Genomic DNA, 12,499 nt, shown 5'->3' on the forward strand with positions numbered 1-12,499 from the left:
GATGATGCTCCTGCGCAGGCAAGGAGTCACAATTATCCCGTACTTGGACGATCTCCTGATAAAAGCGAGATCAAAGGAACAGTTGCAGAAAAGCGTGTCGCTCTCCCTGAGAGTGCTGCAGCAGCATGGCTGGATTCTAAATCTACCAAAGTCACAGTTGGTTCCAACGACTCGGCTGTCTTTCTTAGGCATGATTCTGGACACAGAACAAAAGAGGGTTTTTCTCTCGATGGAAAAAGCCCAGGAACTCCAGAACATGGTCAGGGACCTGTAAAACCAAAAAGAGTGTCAGTCCATCAATGCACTCGAGTACTGGGGAAAAGGGTGGCGACCTACGAGGCCATCCCCTTCGGCAGGTTTTGTGCGAGGACTTTTCAGTGGGACCTTCTGGGCAAGTGGTCCGGGTCCCATCTTCAAATACATCAGAAAATAACCCTGTCCCCCAGGGCCAGGGTGTCTCTCCTGTGGTGGCTGCAGAGTGCTCACCTTCTAGAGGGTCGCAGGTTCGGCATTCAAGACTGAGTTCTGGTGACCACGGACGCGAGCCTCCGAGGATGGGGAGCAGTCACACAAGGAAGGAATTTTCAGGGACTATGGTCAAGCCAGGAGGCTTGTCTACACATCAACATACTGGAATTAAGGGCCATATACAACTGCCTACGACAAGCGGAGAATCTTCTTCGCGACCTACCGGTTCTGATTCAATCAGACAACGTCACAGCCGTGGCTCATGTAAACCGCCAAGGCGGGACAAGGAGCAGAGTGGCAATGGTGGAAGCCACCAGGATTCTACGCTGGGCAGAAAATCACGAAAGCGCTCTGTCAGCAGTCTTCATTCCGGGAGTGGACAACTGGGAAGCAGACTTCCTCAGCAGACACGATCTCCATCCAGGAGAGTGGGGACTTCATCAAGAAGTTTTTGCAGAGATAACAAGTCTTTGGGGACTTCCTCAAATAGACATGATGGCGTCACGCCTCGACAAGAAGCTTCGGAGGTATTGTGCCAGGTCAAGGGACCCTCAGGCAGTAGCGGTTGACGCCCTGGTGACACCATGGGTGTTTCAGTCGGTCTATGTGTTCCCTCCTCTTCCTCTCATCTCAAAAATATTGAGAATCATAAGTCGAAAAAGAGTGCAGACAAGACTCATTGTTCCAGATTGGCCTCGAAGGGCCTGGTATTCAGATCTTCAGGAGATGCTCATAGAAGATCCATGACCTCTTCCTCTCAGGGAGGACCTGTTTCAGCAGAGGCCCTGCGTGTTCCAAGACTTACCACGGTTACGTTTGACGGCATGGCGGTTGAACACCGAATCCTAGCTGGGAAAGGTATTCCGGAGGAAGTCATCCCTACTCTAATAAAGGCTAGGAAGGAGGTGACGGCGAAACATTATCACCGTATCTGGAGGAAGTATGTATCTTGGTGTGAAGCCAAGAATGCTCCTACGGAAGATTTCCACCTGGGCCGTTTTCTCCACTTTCTACAGACAGGAGTGGATATGGGCCTAAAGTTAGGGCCGAAATCTGTACCTTAATGGAGCCTATCTATATTCTTCCAGAAGGAATTGGCTTCTCTCCCAGAAGTCCAGACTTTTGTAAAGGGAGTGCTACACATCCAGCCTCCTTTTGTGCCCCCAGTGGCACCATGGGACCTTAACGTGGTGTTACAGTTCCTAAAATCTCACTGGTTTGAGCCTCTTCAAACAGTTGAATTAAAATTTCTCACTTGGAAGGTGGTCATGTTGTTGGCCTTGGCATCTGCAAGGCGGGTGTCCGAATTGGCGGCTTTGTCTCATAAGAGCCCCTATCTCATTTTCCGTGTGGATAGAGCAGAGTTGAGGACTCGTCCTCAATTTGTGTCATCGTTTCATATGAAGCAACCTATTGTGGTGCCTGTGGCTACGGGAGACTTGGAGGATTCCAAGTCCCTTGATGTAGTCAGGGCCTTAAAAATGTATGTAGCCAGGACAGCTCGGGTTAGGAAAACATAGGCACTGTTTGTCCTGTATGCAGCCGACAAGGTTGGCGCTTCTGCTTCTAAGCAGACTATTGCTCGCTGGATCTGTACACGATTCAGCAGGCTCATTCTACGGCTGGATTGCCGTTACCAAATTCGATAAAGGCCCATTCCACTAGGAAGGTGGGCTCTAATTGGGCGGCTGCCCGAGGCGTCTCGGCTTTACAGCTTTGCCGAGCGGCTACTTGGTCGGGTTCAAACACTTTTTTGCAAAATTCTACAAGTTTGATACCCTGGCTGAGGAGGACCTCATATTTGCTCAATCGGTGCTACAGAGTCATCCGTACTCTCCCGGTCTGGAGCTTTGGTATAATCCCCACGGAGTCCCCAGCATCCTCTAGGACGTAAGAGAAAATAAGATTTTAAACCTACTGGTAAATCTTTTTCTCCTAGTCCGTAGAGGATGCTGGGCGCCTGTCCCAGTGCGGACATATTTCTGCATGACTTGTATATAGTTGTTGCTTACATAAGGGTTATGTTACAGTTAAGATCAGTCGTTGGCTGATACTGTTTTGTTCATACTGTTAACTGGTTGCGTATATTCCAGATTATACGGTGTGGATGGTGTGGGCTGGTATGAATCTTGCCCTTAGATTAACAAAAATCCTTTCCTCGTACTGTCCGTCTCCTCTGGGCACAGTTTCTCTAACTGAGGTCTGGAGGAGGGGCATAGAGGGAGGAGCCAGTGCACACCCATCTAAAGTTCTTTATAGTGCCCATGTCTTCTGCGGAGCCCGTCTATATCCCATGGTCCTTACGGAGTCCCCAGCATCCTCTACGGACTAGGAGAAAAAGATTTACCGGTAGGTTTAAAATCTTATTTTGCGCAGCGATCAGGTCACTACTGCGCAAGCATATGCACCTGAATGTGCAGGCGCGTCGTACGGGTTCAAAGCAGATCGTTGCTGTGCGATGGATTTAAAGAAGAATTCATTTGCACAGCCAATCGCAAGGAGATTGACAGGAAGAAGGCGTTTCTGGGTTGCATCTGACCGTTTTTTGGGAGTGCTGTGGAAAACACAGGCGTGTCCAGGCATTTGCAGGGCGGATTTCTGACGTCCGTTCTGGCACCAGAGAGGCTGAAGTGATCGCAAGGGCTGAGTAAGTTCAGAGCTGCTCAGAAACTGCACAAAAACTTTTCTCTGACGTCCTAGTGGATGCTGGGAACTCCGTAAGGACCATAGGAAATAGACGGGCTCCGCAGGAGACTGGGCACTCTAAAGAAAAGATTAGGTACTATCTGGTGTGCACTGGCTCCTCCCTCTATGCCCCTCCTCCAGTTAGAATCTGTGCCCGGCCAGAGCTGGGTGCTCCTAGTGGGCTCTCCTAAGCTTACTAGTAAAGAAAGTATTTATTAGGTTTTTTATTTTCAGTGAGCTTCTGCTGGCAACAGACTCACTGCTATGTGGGACTAAGGGGAGAGAAGCAAACCTACCTGCTTGCAGCTAGCTTGTGCTTCTTAGGCTACTGGACACCATTAGCTCCAGAGGGTTCGAACACAGGCACCTGTCCTCGATCGTCCGTTCACGGAGCCGCGCCGCCGTCCCCCTCGCAGAGCCAGAAGAACAGAAGCTTGAAGACGACGAAATCGGCGGCAGAAGACTCCTGTCTTCATTTAAGGTAGCGCACAGCACCGCAGCTGTGCGCCATTGCTCCCAGCACACTTACACAATCCGGTCACTGTAGGGTGCAGGGCGCTGGGGGGGGGGCGCCCTGGGCAGCAATTGAAGTACCTTTTGGCAATAAAAAATACATATATACAGTCTGGAACTGTATATATGTAAAAACCCCCGCCATTTTTTTACACAGAAAGCGGGACAGAAGCCCGCCACTGAGGGGGCGGGGCCTTCTTCCTTAGCACACCAGCGCCATTTTCTCTTCACAGCTCCGCTGGAAGCAGCTCCCCAGGCTCTCCCCTGCAGTATCCAGGTACAAGAAGGGTAAAAAAGAGAGGGGGGGGGGGGGGGCACATAAATTTAGGCGCAAATTAAACATATAAGGCAGCTATTGGGTAATCACTTATTATAAGTGAAAATCCCTGTGTTATATAGCGCTGTGGTGTGTGCTGGCATACTCTCTCTCTCTGTCTCCCCAAAGGACTTTGTGGGGTCCTGTCCTCAGTCTGAGCATTCCCTGTGTGTGTGCGTTGTGTCGGTACGGCTGTGTCGACATGTTTGAGGAGGGTTACGTGGAGGCGGAGCAAGGGCAGATAAGTGTGGTGTCGCCCCCGTCGGGGCCGACACCTGATTGGATGGATATGTGGAAGGTCTTAAACGACAATGTAAGCTCCTTACATAAAAGGTTTGATGACGCTGCAGCCTTGGGACAGCCGGGGTCTCAGCCCGCGCCTGCCCAGGCGACTCAGAAACCATCAGGGGCTCATAAACGCCCTCTATCTCAGATGGTTGACACAGATGTCGACACGGAGTCCGACTCAAGTGTCGACGATGATGAGGCACATTTACAGTCTAAAATGAACAAGGCCATCCGATACATGATTATTGCAATGAAAGATGTATTACACATTTCTGAGATTAACCCTGTTAATACCAAGAGGGTTTATATGTTTGGGGAGAAAAAGCAGCCAGTGACTTTTTCCCCCATCTGATGAATTATGTGAAGAAGCGTGGAGTTCCCCTGATAAGAAACTAGTGATTTCTAAGAGGTTACTGATGGCGAACCCTTTCCCGCCAACGGACAGGTTACGTTGGGAAACATCCCCTAGGGTGGACAAGGCGCTGACACGCTTATCTAAAAAGGTGGCCCTGCCGTCTCAGGATACGGCCGCCCTAAAGGAGCCTGCGGATAGAAAGCAGGAAGCTATCCTGAAGTCAGTGTATACACACTCTGGTACTCTACTGAGACCTGCTATTGCTTCAGCCTGGATGTGTAGTGCTGTAGCAGCATGGACAGATACTCTGTCAGACGACATAGATTCCCTCGACAGGGATACTGTTTTGCTAACCCTGGGCCATATAAAAGACGTCGTCTTATATATGCGGGATGCTCAGAGGGACATTTGCCTGCTGGCCTCTAGAATTAATGCTATGTCCATTTCTGCCAGGAGGGTCTTATGGACTCGGCAATGGACAGGAGATGCTAATTCTAAAAAACACATGGAACTTTCTTGCCTCAGGTTTCCTCACAGCCTAAGAAAGCACCGTATTATCAAATGCAGTCCTTTCGTTCTCAGAAAGGCAAGAGGGTCAGGGGCGCATCCTTTCTTGCCAGAGGCAGGGGTAGAGGTAAGAAGCTGCACCATGCAGCTAGTTCCCAGGAACAAAAGTCCTCCCCTGCTTCCACTAAGTCCACCGCATGACGTTGGGGCTCCACAGGCGGAGCCAGGTGCGGTGGGGGCGCGTCTCCGAAACTTCAGCAACCAGTGGGTTCGCTCACAGGTGGATCTCTGGGCTGTACAAATTGTATCTCAGGGATACAAGCTGGAATTCGAAGCGACTCCCCCCCGCCGTTACCTCAAATCAGCCTTGCCAGCTTCCCCCATGGAAAGGGAGGTAGTACTGGCGGCAATTCACAAGCTGTACCTCCAGCAAGTGATTATCAGGGTCCCCCTCCTTCAACAGGGAAGGGGTTACTATTCCACAATGTTTGTGGTACCGAAACCGGACGGTTCGGTGAGACCCATTCTGAATTTAAAATCCTTGAACACTTATATAAAGAAATTCAAGTTCAAAATGGAATCGCTCAGAGCGGTTATTGCAAGCCTGGAAGAGGGGGATTTTATGGTGTCGCTGGACATCAAGGATGCTTACTTGCATGTCCCCATTTACCCACTTCACCAGGAGTACCTCAGGTTTGTGGTACAGGACTGTCATTACCAGTTCCAGACGTTGCCGTTTGGCCTGTCCACGGCACCGAGGATATTTACCAAGGTAATGGCCGAAATTATGATACTCCTTCGGAAGAAGAGAGTTATAGTTATCCCGTACTTGGACGATCTCCTCATAAAGGCGAGGTCCAGAGAGCAGTTGTTGATCAGCGTAGCACTCTCTCAGGAAGTGTTGATACAGCACGGCTGGATTCTGAATGTTCCAAAGTCGCAGCTGATTCCTACGACGCGTCTGCTTTTCCTGGGCATGATTCTGGACACAGCACAGAAGAAGGTGTTTCTCCCGGTGGAGAAGGCCCAGGAATTAGCATCTCTGGTCAGGAACCTCCTGAAACCAAAACAGGCATCGGTGCATCACTGCACGCGAGTCCTGAGAAAGATGGTGGCTTCATACGAAGCCATTCCCTTCGGCAGGTTCCATGCAAGGATCTTTCAGTGGGATCTGTTAGACAAGTGGTCCGGATCGCATCTTCAGATGCACCGGCTGATCACCCTGTCCCCAAGGGCCAGGGTGTCTCTTCTGTGGTGGCTGCAGAGTGCTCACCTTCTCGAGGGCCGCAGGTTCGGCATACAGGACTGGGTCCTGGTGACAACGGATGCAAGCCTCCGAGGATGGGGGGCAGTCACTCAGGGAAGAAACTTCCAAGGGCTGTGGTCAAGTCTGGAGACTTCTCTACACATAAATATACTGGAACTAAGGGCCATTTACAACGCCCTGAGTCAAGCAGAGCCCCTGCTTCGAAAACTGGCCAGTGTAAACCGCCAGGGCGGCACAAGAAGCAGGATGGCAATGGCGGAAGCCACAAAGATTCTTCGGTGGGCAGAGAATCCCGTGCACGCACTGTCAGCAGTGTTCATTCCTGGAGTGGACAACTGGGAAGCAGACTTCCTCAGCAGACACGACCTCCACGACCTCCAAGTCTTCACACAGATTGCAAAGCGATGGGAACTGCAACAGGTGGACATGATGGCGTCCCGCCTCAACAAAAAGCTAAAAAGATATTGCGCCAGGTCAAGGGACCCTCAGGCGATAGCTGTGGACGCCCTAGTGACACCGTGGGTGTTCCAGTCGGTATATGTGTTTCCTCCTCTTCCTCTCATACCCAAGGTACTGAGAATAGTAAGAAAGAGAGGAATAAGAACAATACTCATTGTTCCGGATTGGCCAAGAAGGACTTGGTACCCGGAACTGCAAGAAATGCGCACAGAGAACCCATGGCCTCTGCCTCTCAGACAGGACCTGCTGCAACAAGGGCCCTGTCTGTTCCAAGACTTACCGCGGCTGCGTTTGACGGCATGGCGGTTGAACGCCGGATCCTAGCGGAAAAAGGCATTCCGGATGAAGTTATTCCTACACTGATAATGCTTTGCTGTCACGTCCTTCCTAGCCTTTATCACCGTATATGGCGAAAATATGTTGCTTGGTGTGAGGCCAGGACGGCCCCTACAGAGGAATTCCAGCTGGGTCGATTCCTGCACTTCCTACAGTCAGGGGTGACTATGGGCCTAAAATTGGGGTCCATAAAGGTCCAGATTTCGGCCCTATCCATTTTCTTTCAAAAAGAACTGGCGTCACTGCCTGAGGTTCAGACGTTTGTTAAGGGAGTGCTGCATATTCAGCCCCCTTTTGTGCCACCAGTGGCACCCTGGGATCTTAACGTTGTGTTGGATTTCCTGAAATCCCACTGGTTTGAGCCACTTAAGACCGTAGAACTAAAGTATCTCACGTGGAAAGTGGTCATGCTGTTGGCCTTAGCATCGGCTAAGCGTGTGTCGCAATTGGCGGCTTTGTCATGTAAAAGCCCATATCTGATCTTCCATATGGACAGGGCAGAATTGAGGACTCGTCCCCAATTTCTCCCAAAGGTGGTATCATCGGTTCATTTGAACCAACCTATTGTGGTGCCTGTGGCTACTCGGGACTTGGAGGACTCCAAGTTGCTGGACGTAGTCAGGGCTTTGAAAATATGTTTCCAGAACAGCTGGAGTCAGGAAGACTGACTCGCTGTTTATCCTGCATGCACCCAACAAGCTGGGTGCTCCTGCTTCAAAGCAAACTATTGCTCGCTGGATCTGTAGCACGATTCAGCTGGCTCATTCTGCGGCTGGATTGCCGCATCCAAAATCAGTAAAAGCCCATTCCACAAGGAAGGTGGGCTCTTCTTGGGCGGCTGCCCGAGGGGTCTCGGCTTTACAGCTTTGCCGAGCGGCTACTTGGTCGGGTTCAAACACCTTTGCAAAGTTCTACAAGTTTGATACCCTGGCTGAGGAGGACTTTGTGTTTGCTCATTCGGTGCTGCAGAGTCATCCGCACTCTCCCGCCCGATTGGATGCTTTAGTATAAACCCCATGGTCCTTACGGAGTCCCCAGCATCCTCTAGGACGTAAGAGAAATAAGATTTTAAACCTAAGAATTTACTCACCGGTAATTCTATTTCTCGTAGTCCGTAGTGGATGCTGGGCGCCCGTCCCAAGTGCAGACTTTCTGCAATACGTGTATATAGTTATTGCTTAAATAAGGGTTATTGTTATGAGCCATCCGTTGAGTGAGGCTCAGTTGTTGTTCATACTGTTAATTGGGTAAGGTTATCACAAGTTGTACGGTGTGATTGGTGTGGCTGGTATGAGTCTTACCCTGGATTCCAAAAATCCTTTCCTTGTAGTGTCAGCTCTTCCGGGCACAGTTTCCCTAACTGAGGTCTGGAGAAGGGGCATAGAGGGAGGAGCCAGTGCACACCAGATAGTACCTAATCTTTTCTTTAGAGTGCCCAGTCTCCTGCGGAGCCCGTCTATTCCCCATGGTCCTTACGGAGTTCCCAGCATCCACTACGGACTACGAGAAATAGAATTACCGGTGAGTAAATTCTTATTTTTGCACAGCTCCCCTGCACAAGCGATCGCACACTTGCTATGCTAAAATACACTCCCCCATAGGCGGTGACTATCTGATCGCACGGCTGCAAAAAACTGCTAGCGGGCGATCAACTCGGAATGACCCCCATAGTCTTAACAATTCTTCCTCTGTAGGTAATTGTATAAGTAGCTGTTCCAGCTCTATGCCCTAACACAAGGTACCACCATGCCTGTTGTACAGACCCTTGCAAGTCACCATGCTGCTTAAAAATTGGATTTGGCACCTAACTCTGGGGACCACTATGTAAATTGTGCTATGTCCTTCCCCTCTGAAGGAGTATGCTCTGTGGGCCTAATTCAGAGTTGATGGCAGCAGCAAATTTGTTAGCAGTTGGGCAAAACCATGTGCACTGCAGGTGTGGCAGATATAACATGTGCAGAGAGAGTTAGATTTGGGTGGGGTGTGTTCAAACTGAAATCTAAATTGCAGTGTAAAAATAAAGCAGCCAGTATTTACCCTGCACAGAAACAATATAACCCACCCAAATCTAACTCTCTGCAAATGTTATATCTGCCCCCCCCTGCAGTGCACATGGCTTTGCCCAACTGCTAACAAATTTGCTGCTGCGATCAACTCTGAATTACCCCGTGTTCTGCAGCAGAAAGCCTATACTAAGCTTTCTGCTCTGACCATCGGCATCTAATTGACAACCCAGCATGGAGTGTACGTGGACCAGCATTGCAGAGCCCCTTATTTAAACATGCTCAGATGGAAAATGTTCCTCTTTGAGTATGCAATCTGTGGTTCCTGGGAGGCATAGAAGTACTGATAGGGGGGACTGATGTATGCATGCAGCAGTGAGTGACAGGGGAAGGTTCTATTGAGAGCGTTAATTATATGATGACAGGGTAATGAGGGTGGGCTAAAAATGATTCACACTGGAGGACTTAATGAGGACTGGTGCAGCAGTTTATGATAATTGAGGATTTAAGTGGCTATGTGGGCAGGTGTGTCTCATAATAATGAGTGAGAGATAATGAGGACCGTGTGATGATATTGCTTAAGGGAGCACGCATAGATGTGGGGGCATTGGGGTGGGGAAGACGAATGGGGTTGAGATGTTGGAGGATGCGTATAGAATGCAACTGAGGTGAGGTGAAGAATGTTGAGGTAGGAATAGATAGGAGTTATGTGAATTGAAGAGTGTAACGTCTGTAAAGGGGTGAGCTGCATGCAAACGTAGTGATGGCTGTGAGAATGAACTTGCTATTTATTAATGGGTGCCATATAAAATATGCCTGATTACTAAACTGCAAAAATGTATGGTGATGTGATCTCCACAATCTGACCCTGTCTTTTAGCCTAAATGATGTTCTTCATGTTCTAGATTGTAAATATCCTTTCATCTTTTTTTAATTATACCCCTTTCACACCGCCAAGTAACCCGGTATCGACCCGGCATATTGCCGGGTTGACATGGGTCAGCGTGCGGTGTGAAAGTGCCATAGCCTAAATCCCGGGTCTCCTGACCTGGCAACTCAACCCGGGAATAAAGCAGTGTTATTCCCGGGTTGAATACCAGGTCAATGTCAGCGTAAACGGGCTCCAGAACCCGTTCATTACAACTGGGAGAGGTGGCGCAGAGATGATCTCATCTCCCAGCGCCGCCTGTGCACCCGCTGCCGGCTCCACACCCCGCCGCTATGGCAACCTACCCGGCAGATTGCCGGGTCAGGGAAGCCAGCGGTAGCGTCCAAAGCCGGATCCCACCCGGGAAGGACCCGTTTCCAAATCTCGGGTGGGATCCGGCATTGGCAGTGTGAAAGGGGTATAAGAGGACAGCATTACTTTGGTTATTTCTATACAGTAATATACAAAGACTGGAACAGAGGCGGCACTCAAGAGGCTTAAAACAATGTAAAACATCCAAAATGTGCTTTAATACAGGTCTACGTTTCGGGGTTCGTGAACCCTTCCTCAGTACCTATATCAGGACAGGTCACGAACCCCCCAAAACGTAGACCTGGATGAAAGCACATTTTGGATGTTTTACATTGTTTTAAGCCTCTTGAGTGCCACCTCTGTTCCAGTCTTAGCATATATAGGGGTGCAATCCCCTTAGGAGGGCACCAGGAGCCAAGTTACACCTTGATGGGTGACCAGAGTGCCGGGACATTTGAATGTGTGTATAGATAGATAGATAGATAGGTCAAGTCACATAATATGGGAACCTCTAACATTTGACGTCAGCAGCGCGTAGCCCATGAAGTATGTCATGTGGCTTGGTGAGTATATAAGGTGTGCGGTAGGCCGTTTGCACAGTGGCAGTATTTCTGAAACTGCGCAGTTTGTGAGCTGTTTGCGCGCTGCTGTGCTGAATGTATATCGTGACTGGTCAGATTGAATCACTGTGAATAACCGACATGGAAACTGCAGAGCACAACGTGCCATTAATGTGTGGGGTTAACGTTGACTACCAAGATGCATGACGACTGACCGACACGCTACAGTGGAGCAGCTCATGGTCAAAAGTAACCTGGGGGCTACTATATGTGTGTCTAAAATTACAATTTAGCCTGTCTAGATACTGACTATGGGGTCTATTCAATTCAAGTCAGAATTCCCAACTTGTTGGATAAACGTCAGTTTCCAACAATTTAAGGTCGAATCCTGATAATATTCCTGCTATCGAGCAGTGATAACATGATTCAGTGTCAGCAGATCTGCAGAGTACTGTCATCCGGCCACTGTTTTATGCAGTGTGTGTTTTCTGTAGGACATCTCTCAGGGTGATCTCATTTCCTTCGTTGTGCAGAATAGGTCTGGTGTTCTGGAAACGGTTCTATTAAATTAGCCTGCATGATAATGTAGGACCCTGCCAGTAAGCACAGGAAAGAATGCAGCTTCCTGAGCAACTTGCTGATCAGTCAGTGCAGTTCTCCACATTCCTCCGCCTGGCTTGATAACTACCTGTTTGTAGCCCATTGTACTGACATCTTGAACTTAATTTCCAAGACCAGCTAGCAGATTGTGACCTTTATGCTGCTTTATGAAGATTTTGTGTACATTTTCTGAGTTTGTGTTTCTACAGTTAATCCAATGTGTGGCGGAATATAAAAATCCCACTCCACAGGAGCAAATACGTTTTATTCTTTCTCCCACTTACCTAATTTTTGTTTCTTCTAACCCCTCTCAGTTTCCCCTCTCCTCATGAATAGTCTTTTGTCTTAATTCTGTATATGTTCTGCAGTTTGATAGGTTGTGTAATTTCCCTGCCTTTTATTTGCTGCCATGCTTCACGTAATCCCTTGAACACATAACTGTAGTACAGTCCATGCTAGATTGCTTTCATGTCTTTCTGCTCCTGCATGCTCTTTGCTCCCCATATTTCCTGCCTGCTTGCTTGCTTGCTCCCCTCCCTCTGACTCTCATTCTCCTCCCTGACAGACATCAACCTTAACTCTCCCAACAAAGGTTTGATGACCGATACCATGACCGATGTCCCAGTGGGCCCAGCAGGAGTGCGAGCGCCAGCTGATGCTGCAGGAGCTGGGCTGCCAGAGTCTCTGACAGAGGCTGAAGCAGAGGAACTGCGTAATGAGTTAGCCAAGGTGCGTCTGATAACAGATTCTGTTACGATTAAGAGAGCAGAAAAATTATGGTAAGAGTTTTTAGGGTCATAGGTTTGAGAGTGCTGCTCTATGGACAGAACACACTTTGAGGATTGGGCTCAGTCCTTTGAGAGCAGATTTTGCATCTTGTTCATAGAGCCACAGGCTTGGGG

At 49.1% G+C, this 12,499-nt stretch overlaps 1 protein-coding gene across 21 annotated transcripts in view; it reads left to right on the forward strand.

Moving 5' to 3' along the window:
* TPD52L2 (TPD52 like 2) overlaps positions 1-12,499 on the forward strand; it is a 115,569-nt gene that overhangs the window by 30,784 nt on the left and 72,286 nt on the right. For 19 of the 21 annotated variants that reach the window (XR_010243710.1, XR_010243711.1, XR_010243709.1 and 16 more), the window contains exon 2: positions 12,163-12,326. The exons of 1 other annotated variant lie outside the window; for it this stretch is intronic. Coding sequence is in view for 17 of the 20 variants with exons in the window: in XM_063959183.1 (XP_063815253.1) it covers positions 12,163-12,326 (164 nt within the window). In the remaining 3 variants the exon portion in view is untranslated. The remainder of the gene's footprint in view (positions 1-12,162; positions 12,327-12,499) is intronic. One more of the 21 variants, XM_063959175.1, reaches the window with a different exon arrangement.

This window comes from Pseudophryne corroboree, chromosome 3 (genome assembly GCF_028390025.1).
Source record: "Pseudophryne corroboree isolate aPseCor3 chromosome 3, aPseCor3.hap2, whole genome shotgun sequence".
Taxonomy (NCBI): domain Eukaryota; kingdom Metazoa; phylum Chordata; class Amphibia; order Anura; family Myobatrachidae; genus Pseudophryne; species Pseudophryne corroboree.